The following is a 19,642-nucleotide window of genomic DNA, read 5'->3' as shown; positions in this document are numbered from 1 at the left end:
GGAGCCTCCTCAGAACGAGAAGCAACTCCGTAGCTTCCTCGGTCTCGTAAGCTATTGCCGAAGATTCGTTGAAAACTTTTCTAAGATCGCGAAGCCTCTCTCAAATCTTCTCCAGAAGCACGTCAAGTACATTTGGTCTCCGGAGTATGACATTGCTTTCAACACTTTGAAAGAGAAATTGATCACTGCTCCAGTTCTGACTCCGCCTGATGAATCCAAGCCATACGAGGTCTTTTGTGATGCCTCTCTCCAAGATCTTGGCGCAGTATTGATGCAAGAGAAGAAAGTTGTTGTTTATACCTCTCGCCAGTTGAAGCCCAATGAGAAGAACTACCCCACTCATGATCTCGAGTTGGCGGCAGTTGTGCATGCTCTTTTGACTTGAAGACATCTCTTATTGAAAAGAAAAGTGGACATTTTCACTGATTACAAGAGTCTCAAGTACATCTTCACTCAGGCTAATCTCAACCTCAGACAAACTCGATGGGTCGAAATGATTCAAGAGTATAATCCGAGTATCGAGTATACTCCAGGCAAGGCCAATGTGATTGCTGACGCATTGAGCAGGAAAGCTTATTGCAACAGTCTGATTCTCAAGCCTTATCAACCCGAGCTTTGTGAAGCTTTCCGCAAACTTAATCTGCAAGTTGTTCCTCAAGGTTTCCTCACCAACCTTCAAGTCTCTCCTACCTTGGAAGACCAGATTCGCCAAGCCCAGCTTCTTGATGCTATGGTGAAAAAGGTGAAGATTGGGATTGCCAAGAGTTAACCCAAGTACAAGTGCTACCGCCTTGATGACAAGGACACTCTCTTCTTCGAGGATCGTATTGTTGTACCCAAAGGTGACCTCCGTAAAGTGATCATGAACGAGGTTCACAATTCTCTCCTCTCCATCCACCCTGGGAGCATGAAGATGTATCAGGACCTCAAGCAGGCTTATTGGTGGACTCGAATGAAGCGCGAGATTGCTTAATTCGTGAACAAGTGTGATGTCTGCAGAAGAGTGAAGGTAGAACACCAAAGGCCAGCTGGTCTCCTCCAACCTCTTGCCATTCCAGAATAAAAGTTTGACCACATTGAGATGGACTTCGTGACTGGGTTTCCAAAGTCCAAGCGTGGCAATGATGCTATATTCGTTGTCATCGACAAACTCACCAAAGTGGCTCACTTTCTGCCTATCAAAGAGTCAATCACTGCAGCTCAATTGGCGGAGCTCTATACCTCTCGGATTGTCTCTCTGCACGGTATTCCACAAGTGATCTCTTCAGACCGTGGCAGCATCTTTACCTCCAAATTTTGGGATTCTTTTCAGAAGGCCATGGGCACCAACATCCGCTTCAGCACAGCTTTCCATCCTCAAACTAGCGGTCAAGTCGAGCGTGTCAATCAGATTCTTGAAGATATGCTCAGGGCTTGTGTGATCTCCTTCGGCATGAAGTGGGAGGATTGTCTTCCTTATGCTGAATTCTCCTACAACAACAGTTTTCAAGCAAGTTCGGGCAAGGCCCCATTTGAAATTCTGTATGGTAGGAAGTGCCGTACCCCTCTCAACTGGTCTGAAACCGGTGAACGTCAGCTTTTGGGAAATGACTTAATCACAGAGGCAGAGGAAATGTGCAAAGTCATTCGAGATAACCTCAAAGCAGCCTAATCCCGCCAGAGGAGCTACTATGATAGTAAGCACCGTGATTTGGCTTTCGAGATCGGAGATCATGTTTACCTCCGCGTCTCTCCTATGAAAGGTACTCGTCGCTTCGGTATCAAAGGAAAGCTTGCCCCTAGATACGTGGGACCTTTCAAGATTGTCAGCAAGAGAGGCGATCTCGCCTATCAACTCGAGCTTCCTTCAAACTTTGCAAATGTTCATGAGGTGTTCCATGTCTCTCAACTCCGAAAGTGCTTCAAGACTCCTGACCGCACCGTCAACTTCGAGACATTGAGCTCCAAGAAGATCTATCCTATCATGAGCACCCAGTTGCTATTCTTGAAGAGACTGAACGCAAGACTCGCAACAAGTCAATCAAATTCCTCAAAGTCAAGTGGTCACACCATTCCGACCGTGAAGCTACCTGAGAACGCGAGGATCACCTCCGTTCTGAGTACCCGGCGTTCTTTCAGTCCTAGATCTCTGGACGAGATCCTTTCATAGTGGTGGAGTGTTGTAACACCCCGGATATGACTTACCCAATTTGTACTCCAACTCTTGTCGTTTCCGGCGTTAAATTATTTTATTTTCTCGGGTTCGGGTCTGTGTCTCCGTGTGTTGTTATCGTTGTCATGCATCTCATATCATGTCATCATGTGCATTGCATTTGCATACGTGTTCATCTCATGCATTCGAGCATTTTCTCCGTTGTCCGTTTTGCATTCCGGTGCTTCGTTCTCCTCCGGTGGTCTTTTCTACCTTTTTTTCGTGTGTGGAGATTAAACATTTCCGGATTGGACCGAGACTTGCCAAGCGGCCTTGGTTTACTACCGGTAGACCGTCTGTCAAGTTTCGTACCATTTGGACCTCGTTTGATACTCCAACGGTTAACCGAGGGACCGAAAAGGCCTCGTGTGTGTTGCAGCCCAACACCCCTCCAATTTGGCCCAAAACCCATCAAAACCTTCTCCATCATCTAAATCGTTCGATCACAATCGCGTGGCCGAAAACCGTACCTCATTTGGACTCTCCTAGCTCCCTCCACCTCTATATAAAGAACCCCCCATTTCAATTCACGGACGAAACCCTAGTACCACCCACCTCTCGCGCCGGCGGACACGTCCGGATCCACCCGCCGCCGCCACGTCAGCACCCGCGAGCCCCACTTCGCCGCCGCCAGGGCCTGCGGGGCCCATCGCCGGCCCTCCCGGCCCGAAGCTCCCGCGCCGCCCGCGCGTGACCCCGCCGCCCAAGCGCCTCCTCGCCTCCATCTCCGGCGGCCTGCGCCACCGCGCCGCAGCGCGCCCTCGCCGGCGGCCGCCTCGCCCCTCGCCGGCGAGGACCGCGGCAGCGCCGCCCCGCCGTCAACCGCCTCCCCGCGCCGGATCCGGTTCCTCTCCGCCTCTCCCTCGACTCCGGTGACGCCCGCAGCTCCGGCGAGCACGAACTCCGGCGCCGGCCAACCTCGTAATCCGCGCCGAACCAGATCCAGTTTCCTCTCGGGTTGACTTTTATCCCCGAAACCCTAATAATTTGCATATTTCATCATGCTATAACCCCTCATCCGTAACTCCGTTTTAGGCATATAGCATATCAAAATGTTCATCTCAGAGAGTACATCATTTCATTCCATTGCGTCATTTTCATTTGAGTTCATCTTGATGCTCGAAATGCTGTTAGAAGAGGGCTACTTGAGATATTTGTCAGATCTGCTACTCCTTTTAGATATTTGTCATTTTTGCCATGATTATTGTGTGCATGATATGCCCATGAGCTCTACATATGCTTTGTTAAGGGTTTTGCCATCTTTTCAGAGGTGCAACCCATGTATTTTTGTGATATGTGTGGTGACTAGCACAAGCTTGTAAAGTGAGGCACTTGGTAATGCTGATTTCAGGGACTTAGCATTTTCACTAAGTCCTTGACCTGTTTATCTCATATGGCCATATGTTCATGTTGTTTCCTAGTGATCCGTGCCTCTTTTGAGGATGATCAGTAAGGATGTTTTATTAATCTTGTAGTTCTCTATCCATCCATGTCTTTGTTTGCAATTATGGAGCACCCTAGCTTGAGTCAATCGAACTCTATTTTTGCTACTTCGTGAATCTGGTCAGATTGTCTACTTGTTAGCGATTTTGCCGAGGATGTTGTAGTTGATCCGTGCATGCTATGCTATTGTTCTTGCCATGTCTAGCTTGAATTTTGTGTATTCTTGATGTTTGTATACTTAGATGGTCATGACTTGCTCCGTAGTGAGTGCATCGAGCTCGCAAACATGCCTACTTGATATCTGTTTCAGCATGTTCCAGTTTTCACTAAGTCTGAGAACTGATTATGTTTTTGCCATGTTCACATGCTTGCAATTGTATTTTCTGATCCCTTTTGGCTCAAGGTCACTAAGGGACTTTTGTTAAGCTCTTTGAGTAGCTCCATGCCATGCTTTACTTTGCCATGTTCAGGTCCTGTAGCTTGTAGTTTTGTTGCTCCAAAGAGTGCTACCTGATCTGAAATTTCAGACAAATCTTTCCAGTGGCACACTTGGTATTCCAAGTTGGGGCCAGGTTCATGCATCCCTTGTCAAATCTTGCATATGCATCCCGCATAGCATACCATCCTTGCATCATATTGTTTGATCCTTGCACGTGGTTGATTGTGTCCTTGTTGCTTGTTTGTCTTGTTTGGGTAGAGCTGGGAGACGAGTTCGCTAACGAGGAGCCCGTTGAGTTTGCTTTCGAGGATCCAGTCAACTCTGACAACTTTGCAGGCAAGATGATCATACCCTCGAAATCACAACTATCTTTGCTATGCTAGACTGCTCGCTCTTTTGCTATGCCAATGCTACGATGCCTACCACTTGCTTTCAAGCCTCCCAAATTGCCATGTCAAACCTCTAACCCACCATGTCCTAGGAAACCGTTGATTGGCTATGTTACCGCTTTGCTCAGCCCCTCTTATAATGTTGCTAGTTGTAGGTGAAGATTGGAGGCCGTTCCTTATTGGAACATTATTTACTTGTTGGGATATCATTATATTATCTTGTTATCTTAATGCATCTATATACTTGGTAAAGGGTGGAAGGCTCGGCCTCTCGCCTAGTGTTTTGTTCCACTCTTGCCGCCCTAGTTTCCGTCATATCGGTGTTATGTTTCCGGATTTTGCGTTCCTTACGCGGTTGGGTTATAATGGGAACCCCTTGACAGTCCGCCTTGAATAAAACTCCTCCAGCAATGCCCAACCTTGGTTTTACCATTTGCCACCTAGCCTTTTCCCTTGGGTTTCGCGGACTCAAGGGTCATCTTATTTTAAACCCCCCCGGGCCAGTGCTCCTCTGAGTGTTGATCCAACCTAGAGCACCGTGCAGGGCCGTCCCTCGGCAACTTGGGTTACGTTGGCTCCCGTACGCTTAGCTTATCCGGTGTGCCCTGAGAACGAGATATGTGCAGCTCCTATCGGGATTTGTCGGCACAGCGGGTGGTGTTGCTGAACTTGTTTTACCATTGTCGGAGTTGTCTTGAAGAATCGGGATACCGAGTCTGATCGGAACGTCTCGGGAGAAGGTCTATTCCTTCGTTGACTGTGAGAGCTTGTCATGGGCTAAGTTGGGACTCCCCTGCAGGGATTTGAACTTTCGAAAGCCGTGTCCGCGGTTATGGGCAGATGGGAATTTGTTAATGTTCGGTTGTAGATAACTTAAACTTTAACTTAATTAAAATGATTCAACTGAGTGTGTTACCGTGATGGCCTCTTCTCGGCGGAGTCCGGGAAGTGGACACGGTGTTGGAGTAATGCTTGCGCAGGTTGCCCTCTAGTTTCTCGCTCGCGCTTTGCCTCCTCTTGTCGCTCTCTTTTGCGAACAGGATAGCCACCATATATGCTAGTCGCTTGCTGCAGCTCCATCATATTTATCTTGCCTTACCTATAAGCTTAAATAGTCTTGATCGCGAGGGTGCGAGATTGCTGAGTCCCTGTGGCTCACAGATTACTATTACACCAGATGCAGGGCCTGATGATTCCGCTCCAGGTGACGCGTTCGAGCTCAAGTGGGAGTTCGACGAGGACTCTCAACGATACTATGTTTTTTTTCCTGATGATCAGTAGTGGTGCCCAGTTGAGGGTGATCGGGACCGTGTCGCTTGTTGGGTTATCTTTTATTTTGGCGCCGTAGTCGGGCCATGAGTGTTTTTGGATGATGTAATGTTATCTTCCTTGTGGGATTTAAGGCAAGATGACCATACCCTCGAAATCACAACTATCTTTGCTATGCTAGACTGCTCGCTCTTTTGCTATGCCAATGCTACGATGCCTACCACTTGCTTTCAAGCCTCCCAAATTGCCATGTCAAACCTCTAACCCACCATGTCCTAGCAAACCGTTGATTGGCTATGTTACCGCTTTGCTCAGCCCCTCTTATAGCGTTGCTAGTTGCAGGTGAAGATTGGAGGTCGTTCCTTGCTGAAACATTATTTACTTGTTAGGATATCATTATATTATCTTGTTATCTTAATGCATCTATATACTTGGTAAAGGGTGGAAGGCTCGGCCTCTCGCCTAGTGTTTTGTTCCACTCTTGTCGCCCTAGTTTCTGTCATATCGGTGTTATGTTCCCGGATTTTGCGTTCCTTACGCGGTTGGGTTATAATGGGAACCCCTTGACAGTCCGCCTTGAATAAAACTCCTCCAGCAATGCCCAACCTTGGTTTTACCATTTGCCACCTAGCCTTTTCCCTTGGGTTTCGCGGACTAAAGGGTCATCTTATTTTAAACCCCCCTCGGGCCAGTGCTCCTCTGAGTGTTGATCCAACCTAGAGCACCGTGCGGGGCCGTCCCTCGGCAACTTGGGTTACGCTGGCTCCCCTACGCTTAGCTTATCCGGTGTGCCCTGAGAACGAGATATGTGCAGCTCCTATCGGGATTTGTCGGCACATCGGGTGTTGTTGCTGGACTTGTTTTACCATTGTCGGAGTTGTCTTGAAGAACCGGGATACCGAGTCTGATCGAAACATTTCGGGAGGAGGTCTATTCCTTCGTTAACCATGAGAGCTTGTCATGGGCTAAGTTGGGACTCCCCTGCAGGGATTTGAACTTTCGAAAGCCGTGCCCGCGGTTATGGGCAGATGGGAATTTGTTAATGTCCGGTTGTAGATAACTTAAACCTTAACTTAATTAAAATGATTCAACTGAGTGTGTTACCGTGATGGCCTCTTCTCGGCGGAGTCCGGGAAGTGGACACGGTGTTGGAGTAATGCTTGCGCAGGTTGCCCTCTAGTTTCTCGCTCGCGCTTTTCCTCCTCTTCTTGCTCTCTTTTGCGAACAGGATAGCCACCATATATGCTAGTCGCTTGCTGCAGCTCCATCATATTTATCTTGCCTTACCTATAAGCTTAAATAGTTTTGATCGCGAGGGTGCGAGATTGCTGAGTCCCTGTGGCTCACAGATTACTATTACACCAGATGCAGGGCCTGATGATTCCGCTCCAGGTGACGCGCTCGAGCTCAAGTGGGAGTTCGACGAGGACTCTCAATGATACTATGTTTCTTTTCCTGATGATCAGTAGTGGTGCCCAGTTGGGGGTGATCGGGACCGTGTCGCTTGTTGCGTTATCTTTTATTTTGGCGCCGTAGTCGGGCCATGAGTGTTTTTGGATGATGTAATGTTATTTATGTACTTGATTGACGTGATGAGTGTAAGCCAACTATGTTATCTCCCCTTTCATTATATATATTATATGGGATGTTGTGAAGATTGTCTAACTTGCGACATATGCCTTCAATGCGATTATGTCTTTAAATCGTGTCTCGACACATGGAAGCTATAATCGCATCGAAGGTGTTATATAAAACTCCACTGGTAGCCCGTGAAGAAGAATCCAGGAGTCTCTAGGGGGTGGGTGAGTGCATCCTGATCGGATCAGAACTCGGCCGGAAACGAACAAGGAGGTGCCGAGAAGCACAAACAATACACCGAGTATCGTGCACGTCCCTCTCGGCCCTACTCCACTACACTGGCTAGGTCACTTGCCGTGTCATCTTGCGACGAGCAGCTCAGCCTAGCTGCCACAACTAGTGACTCCATCCTTCCGTTCCAATCACCATCCGCATCCACATCCACATCCACCCTTAGCAGCAGCGATGATTAGCAGGTTGAAAAACACGATCCACTTTATATATGCCAGCTAGGGTCCCGTGACGGCGTGACCTGTATGTAATCTGAGCGTCAATCGATCGACCAAACATGTGTCCCGCATTCTCTCCGGGTCCTGTAATGCATACCGCTTTCGAACTTTGCCAAAAGGTTCGCCAGTGGCTTTCTTCACGCCATGTCTGCCAAAAGGCCTAGTATCCTAAATTTGTGACCATTTACACTTTGTCTCTCCCAAAAGAACATGTACAAACATTGTTTCAAAAAAAAAGAACATGTACAAACATGTGTTGAAACGGATGAAATATTAGACTCTTGTATAACAGTCGACTATTGACGTCGCTCTCAGAGTCTCAGCGTTAGCTGCTGCGTGCCACCTTGAATTGCTACGAGCAGCCTACCTGGTTGCTATAATTAGTGGCTCGATCGACTGTTGCAATCATAGTCCACCATTAGCCACAATGATTAACTGGTCACAAAATGCCCGACTTTATGCTGGCTAGGCTTTCGTGAGTTGTGACCTGCGCCTAATCGATCAACGCGTGTGACACATTCTCCTGGATTTAGTGCATAACGCTTTGGATCTTTGCCAAAAGCTTTGTTATCAGGAACCCCGGGCTCTTCTTTTGAGTGAAGGGCAAGACACCTCCTACAAGTGCATTTTATCCCTCAAAGAAACAAGTGCGTTTTATGTCAAAAGAAAAAAAACGAGTGCATTTTGCTTTTTTTGAAGAAAAATAGGGTACATGTCGTCACTTAAGTCCATCTACAACGCGGGCTCTTAGCCCAGACGCTAGGTGTTATTTCTGGCAGTTTCGGGCGAATCCTGTTTGATCGGATTTAGGCTAGCGTCGTTTCACGGGACTTTTTAACAAACACTGTATTTTTCTAAGAAATTTTTTTAACTACGGTAGTTCTCAAATAGATGGTGTTACGTTGGGAAACGGATGCCTGCGCTATATATTTTGAAAACAAAATATTACCTAAGCGTCCTAACATGCGCCCTTCTGTGGTAGATGGCCTAATGCTCGGAGAGATGGAGGTTGTAATTATCACCAATGTACATCATTTTGGAACTTATTGTCGCGATATATCCTGTTATCCGTTTGGCACTTGGCATTGACTAGTTTCCTCTCAAACTTGAGTGGCATAACACGAAGATATGTATTTTTGTGAGGTGGCAAGTTGGAAAATACTATATCACACGAGGTGGTTAAGGCGAACCCGACTAATCGCTCGGTCGATTTCGACGGGTTCTCCAATCCGGTGGCTGTGACTAGGCTAAGAATACTAATGATGGCCAAAAATACGACGGAATAAAAAAATAAACAAGGATGATAGAAACTACGACGAGCAATCGGGTCAAGTACATTTTGCCTGGCGCGGCCTTGCTAGACATAAAAATGAATCTATGTGTCATGCCACGTAGGCCTGGCAGGCGGGCCACCATGTTAGTTGCATGACAAGTGGTAAAATGTGATATTTCCTCCACTCAGGGCCTCTTTGATTCACAGGATTGTTAAAATGAAGGAATAGAAAAAATGCAGGAATAGAATGACATATCCCATAGTATCCTACAGGATTTGAAAGAATGTTTGATAACATAGGAAAAACAAAGAATTCTACAAAGAGGTTTGAGTGGATGAAAATTTTCCTCCAAAATGTAGTAAAAATGGATCATATGGAAAAATTCCTAAGGATGCCAATCCTACGAATCAAACGAGCATCACAGAAAAAATTCCTAAGGGTTTAAATCCTCCAAAAATCCTATGCAATTCCTTTGAATCAAAGGAGCCCTCGGGGTTAAAAGGCTAGCAAGCCAAACTGTAGCACAAAGCCAATCACCCATAGAACGAGTGGGGACGAAAGAAATCATGCACCACAACTCGGTCTTACACATTTGGATCCTGCTCGGTGACCCTCCGGCCCTTTAACCTCGAACGAAAGGAGTACATTGCGTCAATACGTTTCTTAAATGAGATACATCGTGACAAAATTCTTATATAGGGTGGCGAGTAGTATACCATCTCTACAAAAGCGAGACTCACAATTCACTAATATCAAATCTTCTCATAAATATTATTTCCCTTCTTCTTCATTTATGACATTGGTGAGTTGAAGATGGCGACGATGCGAAATGCGCATGACAAATGGTTGGGAGTAATCAATTCCATGGCTTTTCCCTCTAAAAGTAAATCAATGTCACTGTTTCCCCTCATATTTGTTTTTAGGAAATGGGACTGGCATTAGCTCCCAACGTGATCACACTCTAGTTGTAGTTGGGTAAGATGCCCGAACCCCGTAGGGTGATCCCGGATAAAAGCAAACAACTAATAATAAGGTCACCGAGGAGTAACCAATCGAGGGAATGAACGAGGAAGACCGATCACCAAAAAAGAAGAGTTTCCGATGTTAGGAGGAATTCCTTTAATAACTAAGCATGATTTTAAATAGCAAAGCTAGATTTGTTAGGATTGGTACCTTTGGCAGTGGTACCTTTGAAAATCAGTACCTTGGTATTAGCGCATCCTGAGATCGGACTCGAAGGGCGTAAAACGACCGGCCCAGCAGGGAGTTAAAGTATAAGGTTAAGACGGAGGAGGATGATGAAGAAAAAAAAAGGTCCCTGGTGGTGGCGAGTCAAAGTTGGCAGCATATGTGATCATTTGGAGTCAAGGTGTCATGTTTAAGATGGTCGGGATGAAGAGGTTAACCACAACCAAAATCAAAAACGTCTATTTTTGCTCAAAAAAGGGAAGGAAAAAAAAGGCAACGACGCTTACGGCCACCATATCAAAGGGAATGTTATGGCGTGACATCCACGACGACACCAAGGGTAGTGTGAAAAGCAGATAGAGTCAAGGTTGGATGTACAATTTAAATTGAATTTCAAACGAAATCTGGATTTGAAGTCAAACATCCATGGCTCGCAAATCCGGAAAGAGCTGACTGCTGCTGACAATTTCCACCCTGCGCGGCGTGGGCTGCCTCCTTTTCGTTTTGAAACTTTTTTTATTCGCACTTTTCTTTCCGAACCTTGCCTTGCGGTTTTAGCCAGGTTTGTGTCAGCACGCCGTAAAGAAACCCCTTGCCTGTTTCGTTCGTGTCAGCTGGGCTTATAAAACGAGATCCGCACGGCACCCGTCCACCCGACCCATCCCTCCTCCTACCAGTCCGCCTCCTCAACCCCGCCGACGCCCGCGCGTGAAGATCGCCCGCCACCTCCCGCCGCCCTCCGCGCTCGTGGGGCTCGCCGGCCGGCCGCCGGCGTCAAGATCAAATACGGGTAAACCAACCAATCTCCCGCTCCAAGCATCGACCCAACATTTCTCCTTCCCCAGTTCCGTAGATGCCGGCATCCGTTCAAGAGATTTTTCCGTCGTCGTTTATGGTACTGTGCGTTTCCTTCTTCTTTTCTGTCGTCGCGGACGTTCTCGCTCCTTCCACCTCGTTCCCGTCGACCGTCGACCCCCTCCTCCCCTTTCCCCGCGTCCACGTCGTAGGGCGGCTGCGCCAAGAAAGGGGTTGGTTGAGGCGCAAGGTTCCCGACCCCGGCGGCGCGGAGCCGTGCGAGATCCTCCTCCTTCCTCCCGCCGCTCTGGTCGCCCGACGAACCAAATGCGCACACACGATTCGCCATCATCATCATCTCTGACGCTGCTTTCTTTGAACCTCCACTACTACTAGTAGTCCCACCTGCCCTTTCTCCGCCGCTGCTGCGTTGGCGAATTTCAAGTTTTCCCCGAGCATTGACTGGATTACAGCCCAAATCAGTTTTGGTTTTAATTAATGCGGCCAAACTCCATAACGTGCGTCGGTGTCACGTGCACTGTTTTGAATGAAAACATGCCCGTTTCGTTGCAAATTTTTTTAACCGCCAAGTAAAATACTGCACGAAGCTGTTTTTTTGGGTGTTGATTGACACGGTAAACCGTGCGTGTAAGGGAGAATCCAGAGGATCGGAGCTAGGGATCGAACTTCGGCACAAAATTACCGGACTACCCTTCCGCTCGCCCCCTTTTCTGTCGCGTCCCCTCGCGACTCACGCCTCCTCTCCTCTCCACACTTCGCCGTCCCCACGAACCGCCTCCCTCCCTCCCGTCGCGTCTCCCAAACTCCCTGGCGGCGGCGGCGGCGGCGGCGGCGGCACCGCTGCTCCTGCCGAGGCTCCGGCCATCCCCATCCAGGTTAGAGCCTCCCCCAGCCTCTCCCCCTCTCTGATTGCCCCCGCCGGAACTAAGGATTGTCCCGTGGATTGATTTTCTACTCCGCTCCGCTCCGCCCCGTTCCCACCAATGGACCCTCCATGACGAGAGGATTTACCGATTCCATCCCGTCTCGTGCGGCTCCTGCGCGCCTCGGTTCCCCCGTGGCGTCTCTGCGGCGATTTTTGTTTTCAGTTTCTGCTGTGGGTTTCAGTCACCGGTGATTGTGGACGCGGCCGGGGTTGGATCGGGGCGGTTCGGGTCAGGGATTGCGGGAAGAAAATTCGAAGGGTGCTACTGCTAGTCTATCTAGCATCCTGATGGGAGGAATTGGATCGCGGGTCGCTGTCTCCGTGGCCCGTGCCGCGCATGTTATTTTTCCTTGTTGGTTTCTGCGTCGGGTCCTTGCGACGCGATTCCATTGGTCTGCAGGTGGTGGCCGACAGGCCGAGTTCGTCGGGGACGTGCTCGCTGCGTGCCGTGGCGGATTAATCAATCACTTCGGCTCTGTTTGTTGGCCTCCTTCGCGTCAAGTACTTATCCATCGCAGCTGCCCCTAGTAGCCTAGCCTCCCGTGGTGCCAAACTCCAATTTGTGTTCGCTTTTTTCCGTCATTCCGCGCAGCATCTTGTGACCCGGATAATATCCGTTTCTGAATTAGCTGTGTCTACTGCCAGATTGGTCAATATTCGGGTAGAAGAGGCATCTTTTTTTTCTGCCACTGAATGCCGGGTATCTGGTTGATGTCAATTTGATTCTTCTGTGGTTTGGGGGCCGAGGTAGATATCTGTGTTCTTATGCTTGTTTGCAGATTAGTACTGCTGATGTTTGTGTGGTCTTGCCGGTTTACTGTTGTGACTTGTGATACTTCTCGTTCAGGGTTTTTTAGGTGTGATCGAATCTGCAAGATAGGGACTGCTGAGAACCAATTAGTAGTGCAGTGCCCGCAGAGTGATTTTCTTCTGCGACCAGACCGTCAGTGTTTTTGTTTAAGTTGTGCGTCTCTGTTTCATATTGTAAACTTAGGTTAATGCACTTTCTGCTCAGCTTTGGCCACTTGGGTTACTCTGCTCCGTGTTGTTCACATAAAGGTGGAAAGATAGTCTTATCTGAAATCGCTATTGTTAGTTCGTAGGCATATGTTGTTTGGCTAGCAGGCTCCAGATTCCTGCCATGTTTTGCAAACCTACTGAATATTGACTTTGCCTTCGCTGACCTTTTCATAGCTGATGACATCCAATTTATCAATTAGGATGTGGTCCAGGCGTACCATTTTTATGAACTGCATGCTAAAATATGGTAGATATGTTATCCTCTGTGGATTTCAATCTTAATGACTGTCATGTTTGCAAATATCCCCTTTGGATCGTGATCTTTATTGACTATTATTTTATGAATATTCTCACAAGTTTTACCTTCCACTTCTACTTGTGATAGTATTTTTTTCACATGTGGGCACTTCATTTTTCGCACTATTTAGTAGGAACTACACACAAGATTTTTTTTCTTCTTATTATAGCATCTTGTATTAGTAGATCTAGAATCATTATTGTACTTGTGTATTGACTCAGTTGTTGTTTTTAGATGGACAGCCATAATTCTACACTGCTCCATGTTCCTGAAGTAACCATGGACATCTCATCCGCTTCTGGAGCAGCTGGGAACAAAGTTTGCAGAGGTGCTGCTTGCGACTTTTCTGACGCCAGTAACACCTCGAAAGATTCAAAGGAGAGGTCTGCATCCATGAAGAAGCTCCTAATTGCTGTGATCCTTTGTGTTATATTCATGGCGGTTGAAGTGGTTGGAGGCATCAAAGCAAACAGTCTTGCAATCTTGACTGATGCTGCCCATCTCCTTTCGGATGTTGCAGCCTTTGCCATATCTTTGTTCTCCCTATGGGCAGCTGGTTGGGAAGCGACACCTCAGCAGTCATATGGATTTTTCCGTATAGAGATTCTTGGGGCATTGGTTTCCATTCAGCTTATATGGCTCCTTGCTGGCATACTTGTCTACGAAGCTATTATGAGGCTCATTAATGAAAGCGGCGAGGTACAGGGCTCCCTCATGTTTGCTGTATCAGCTTTTGGTTTGTTTGTTAACATCATAATGGCAGTGTTGCTTGGTCATGACCATGGGCACGGTGGACATGGGCACAGCCATGGACATTCACATGACCACGATCATGGTAACTCAGAGGATGACCATTCCCATCATGGAGATCATGAGCAGGGCCATGTACATCACCATGAGCACAGCCATGGTACTTCTATTACCGTTACAACTAATCATCACTCTCATTCGAGCACTGGACAACATCAGGATGTTGAGCAACCATTGCTTAAACATGATGGTGATTGTGAGAGTGCCCAGCCTGGAGCCAAGCCTGCTAAGAAGCCTCGTCGCAATATCAATGTTCACAGTGCCTATCTGCACGTAATTGGGGACTCCATCCAGAGCATTGGCGTAATGATTGGAGGGGCTCTCATCTGGTACAAGCCCGAATGGAAGATTATTGATCTCATATGCACCCTCATCTTCTCTGTGATTGTACTGTTCACCACAATCAAGATGATCCGGAACATACTTGAGGTCCTTATGGAGAGCACGCCCCGCGAGATTGATGCCACCAGGCTTGAGAGTGGTCTCCGTGAGATGGAAGGTGTGATTGCTGTCCATGAGCTGCACATCTGGGCTATCACAGTGGGGAAGGTGCTCTTGGCATGCCATGTGACGATCACGCAGGATGCGGATGCTGATAAAATGCTTGACAAGGTCATTGGGTACATCAAGGCAGAGTACAACATCAGTCATGTGACCATTCAGATTGAGCGAGAGTAAGGCACATGTCAGGTAGTTGGGGATAAAGGTGTGTGCCTGTTAACGGTCTATCATCTTAATGCCGGTTAATGTTAGACTTGCACTTGCAAAGGCGTTGCAGGTTCATCTAGCTGTTGCCTTTGGTGCTGGAGAAATATTATATGTACGCGTTTTCGTTAGCCCATTAGTTGAATGAACTATTAATCGGGTGGTGCAGTTATTTGTATTCACATGGATGCAATTTCCAGACAATTTTTGAGCCCCTTGTGAGTTTATCAACCTGCATGTGTAGTTTCAGCGACACCCTTTCTTAGCACTTTATGTAAAGATCTGCTATGGTTATGGACAGTGGGTATGGATGTTATCCAGTTTCTGTTCGCTTTACTAAGTTGCCTCCAGCAGTTTTTATGTGTGAATTTGCACCCTGTGCCATTGTGTGCTTTCTGTCAGGGAATGTAGGTCATCATGGTGCCTAAAATGAAATGCACTGCTGCGAGTTTATCTTGCAGTCCATTTCATAAGTTTTGATGTGACAGAATTTGGAAAGTTTTCTAGCTATTTTCCTTTTAATGCATCCATTCCACTATCGCACATAGAAAGGAGCAAAGCGAATTCGTTCATAGTTTTCTCATTACTTGACTTTCAATTTCTTTTATTTCTTTTTAGCATGTTTTACTGTTTGGATTTTGACATTCTAACATTTTTCGTCGAATACAAATTTCCGTCTGGCACACTGTTTTTAAGCATTGTCATTCTCACACTGGAGGTCAGCTGCTAAATATTTTTACTCTGATCTTAGTTTAACATTCCAGTTTGGTCCTACAGTCGCAAAGCTTTCACGGCACAAATGTTTGATTCAGCAGCTTGCACATTTTTCCTGTATATGCCATTTTAGCTTGCACAGTAGTTGATTCAGCAGTTTGATTTTACTTTATACTACAAGTTTTGCTTGCACATAAGTTAGATTGGTCAGACTGTCCAAGCTGCAGGTTCAGTTTCAGTTTGCAAGTCCTTTATGGTCTTGCTGGTAACTGATCCATAGCGCCACATCTTGTTCAAATTTTGAGCAACACAAATCTAGCATCGTACCTTTTGATTTAAGTAATTATTATATTGAGATGGCAACCTCGAATCCTCTTATGACATCCATTTTGTATATGACATTTAATGTGTAGCCTTGCATCTTTGGTATAGCTTTGAGCGCAATTCGACCTGATTTCACTGCACACTCGGGTTCACCAAAGAACAGGGCATGCTATCAGCTGGAGACGGTTACCCTCTATGTGCCTCGTAATTGCACTGCATTCCAGTATTATCTGCGTGTTGGTAGCCCCAGAGCCAAGGAACCAAAATAGTCGCATATCATTTAGGATTTAAGATAGACTGCTCTACATCATATTCCCCAGCATTCCTGCTTCCTTGGGGACAAGATGACAGGTGCATCATCAACCCAATACATCACTCTCGATCTACGATTATCTCAGCGAATTGAAGTAGCAAGGACCCCGTTTCAAAAAAAAAAAAGAGTAGCAAGGATCGATTACAAGCTCGAACTCGGGATACAGAAATGGGGAGCGAGAGGTAGAAGAAGAAGAAGCTGCCATGCCGTGATCCACTAGATCGATTGTTCGTTGCTGTTGTTGTGTGTATATGCGTGTGTGTCGGATCAGTTGAATTCCTCGGCCTGAAACGATCAGCTAATGAGGCACAGGATGTGCCTTTTATTTATGTTCCAAACCCAGGGCAGCACAACTTCTGGAGCTAGATTAGGGGATTGTTGCAGTTTTTCTGTACTTATGTAGGGGGGTTTCTGCAAATTCCGCAGGATGGGGGTGTCCACACTCTATCCTGTACCTACATATTCCAACCAACGGCTGTGATGTGGCTGGTGCAGCCGGAGTACTCCATGCCTGGGAGTACAAGATATGCTCTCCCTTGCATCCTCCCAGGCCCATGCATTGGTCCAGGGACAAGCCAATGCCGCCTGGATCCCATTGCATTCCATGTTCTTGAACCTGGTCAGATTCACGGTGGTAGACAAGGACAGGGTAGACTTCAGCGATGTAAACAGTAGTTGTGGCGAAGGAGACCCAATAGAAGGAGATGTCGAGGAAGTAGTCACTTTCAGCAGGGTCTTGGCTGATGGAATTTTGCTTCGGATTGGCGTGGTTGAAGTAGTAGCTGCGTCCGAAGCAAAGCGTTGTCAAGGATCCGCTTCATTCATTCCCTTACTAATAAATCCAATTCATCGCTAATGGCGAGATAGTTATCGACAAAGCAAAAACGAACCTATTGACATAGAATGCAATCGAAATAGAGACAACTAGGCGGAAAAAAAGATCATTTGGTATTTACCAATTTTAGACTAAGCATAAATTCATTTGGAAAGAAAAAGGGAACTCGCCATATTGCCCTATTACGGGTATGTTACGCCAGAAAGTTCCTCAATCCTGGGAAATAATTAGAATAGGAAAGCTCTCCTCGAAATGATAAAGAATCCGGTATACTCGAATTGTGTTATTTAAGTGCTTATTGCTTGCCAAAAATCCGAAGAGTGGCGCGCTAACGCGGCTCGCTTCGCTTTTCGACATGGAGCTCGTTGCTTGTGAAAAAAAAACAATTTCATCATTTTCCTTCGCTGGGGCTGTCACGCAAGGGCAGAGCCAGTAAATTTTGCTAATAGGTTCGCTAAGGATTTGAGTATAAATTAACTATTGTATGCTGTGGCAGAGTTTGCTATAAATTTCTAGTATAAGCTTGCCGAAAAGATATCTAATCCAAGGCTGGGGACCAATGCCCCCCCCCCCCCCCCCCCAATCACATTATTCGATGGGGCCATTCTAGACTTTTTATTGGGTTCAAGTCAAGCAAATACATACCTATATGTTCAAGTCAAGCAAATACATACCTATATGTAGGTGGCGAAGAAAAACAATTGGGTTCACTTGAACCCAACGTCTCTACACTAGCTCCGCTGTTGGTGTCACACCTTCCTCTGGAATCTCAAGATATAGACGGAGCAAGTTCGTTGAAACTCGTTCTTCGGACCAGCAAGTTCAAAATTGGTATGTGATAGAAATCTCAATATATGGAGCCAAGCAATCAAGACGTTTGATCTCTTGTTCATATATAGTTATTTTTCACCCCCTCTATTTTACCATCAATATATCGTAATTTTACGTTTCATAAGTTCTGTCTTATTTCCAACGTAAAAAGAGACCGTAAAAAAATATATAATCGTCGTCAAATATATTTTATAAAATGTAAAATTACAGACTAAAAACATAGTGTAAAGTATACATAAATTGTAAATTTTCTTGTCTTATGACCTATATATTTATTTTCTTATGCCAAATTTTACGTAGTGAATTAATAGGAATATAATTATTTAAATTCCAAATGTAATTTAATTATGAAATGATCGTAAGATTACCTCGGGTGAAGAATAACTTATTCTGCACCTTAGGTGATGAATAGTATCACTGTATATATTGAGATTTCAAATAGTTACATTTGGAATACAAATAGTATCACTATCGCTTCATAAACAAATTACGTTTGAAATACAAATAGTTACATTTATATTGATTCACTACGTAAAATTTGGTATAAGAAAACAAAAAAATAGGTTATAAGACCAGAAATAACGCATTTTATGTATGTTTTACATTATGTTTTTACGTTTGTAATTTTATGTAACATAAAATATTTTTTATGGCAAATATATATTTTCTTACGTTCTCCTTTTACATATGAAATAAGACAAAATTTACGAAACTTAAAAATACGGTACAATGATGTCAAAATAGAGAGAGGGTGAAGAATAGCACGACCCTATAATTAAAGTGGCTAAGCTCCGGCTGCTGCTATGAGTTTAAGGTGTTGGGCGATGGCTCTTCCCTCCTTGAGACGCGGAGTCGATAAACAGTGGCCTAATGCTTGTTTTTTTAAAGTGCCCTCGAGTGAACAGTACCCATAAACAATAATTGTAAGGGCATGTTTGGTTCCAAATAAGTCACCAACTTATAAGTTGAAAAATAAAAAAAATGACTTATTTTGCCAAACGGACCTAATTTATAAGTCATAAGTTGCTCCACCCCAAGTTAAAACTTATAAGTCACCCCCTTTTACGTGGGTCCCACCACCTTTACATAAAAAACAAGGTGGAAAGATGTGGTCAGGTGACTTATAAGTCAGGTGACAACCAAACAGGCGTGACTTATAAGTCATTGGTTTTAAGTCAGGTGACTTATTGGAACCAAACATGCCCTAAATACTTACCGGTGGTAGCGTATGAACAGAGACTGCGAGTGAATATTATCTCGAAAAATAATACAAATACACTTCAAATATGGTCCAACTGCACTGCCTTAACTAGCTAGATATTTCACTTTCCCCGTGACTTTTCGATTCCCACCGCTCACCGCAACCAATTCCCCCCTACTTGTCGCTCGCCGCCCAGCACGCCCCAACACCCGCCACCTTCCGGTTCTCCTCTGTCTCGCTCTAGCGCCACTGTAGCACATTGCCATATTTCTAGAATATGCTGCCCTATGATGACCAAAAGAGGACATAATGCGATCAAATGGTAGCAATATATATTAGAAATGCTTGTTTCAAAAGCGAACCTCTGTTGTTGTCGCTATGGTTCTCGGGGAGCTTGCATCAATTCGAAAATTAAGTCATGCCATGCCATTACAGAGGAAGTAGGGGCATAGGATGTTGCCTTGGTTCCCACTTCTCAGGGCGCCCGCGATGCCTCTATGATTTAGCTATGCTAATGCCTACATAAAGGGAAGTGCATCAATTTGTCCCCTATATTGACATTGAACAACT

At 45.8% G+C, this 19,642-nt stretch overlaps 1 protein-coding gene across 3 annotated transcripts; it reads left to right on the top strand.

Moving 5' to 3' along the window:
• Positions 1–10,914: 10,914 nt before the first annotated feature.
• On the top strand, positions 10,915–15,190 carry LOC125546736 (metal tolerance protein 1). Of its 3 annotated transcripts, XM_087547237.1 has the most exons (3): positions 11,124–11,971; positions 12,869–12,985; positions 13,574–15,190. In XM_087547237.1, the coding sequence occupies exon 3, from the start codon at positions 13,574–13,576 to the stop codon at positions 14,825–14,827; it is 1,254 nt and encodes a 417-aa protein (XP_087403363.1). In that variant the 5' UTR covers positions 11,124–11,971; positions 12,869–12,985; the 3' UTR covers positions 14,828–15,190. The 3 variants fall into 3 exon arrangements, with proteins under 3 accessions (XP_048566848.1, XP_087403363.1, XP_048566845.1); XM_048710891.2 differs by lacking the exons at positions 11,124–11,971; positions 12,869–12,985 and adding an exon at positions 10,915–11,070; XM_048710888.2 differs by lacking the exon at positions 12,869–12,985 and having other exon boundaries at positions 11,128–11,971.
• Positions 15,191–19,642: the final 4,452 nt, after the last annotated feature.

This window comes from Triticum urartu, chromosome 1A (assembly GCF_056163025.1).
Source record: "Triticum urartu cultivar PI428250 chromosome 1A, HENAU_Tu73, whole genome shotgun sequence".
Classification (NCBI taxonomy): Eukaryota; Viridiplantae; Streptophyta; class Magnoliopsida; order Poales; family Poaceae; genus Triticum; species Triticum urartu.
Note: the sequence above shows the minus strand (reverse complement) of the source record. Positions and strands in the feature narration are given on the sequence as shown.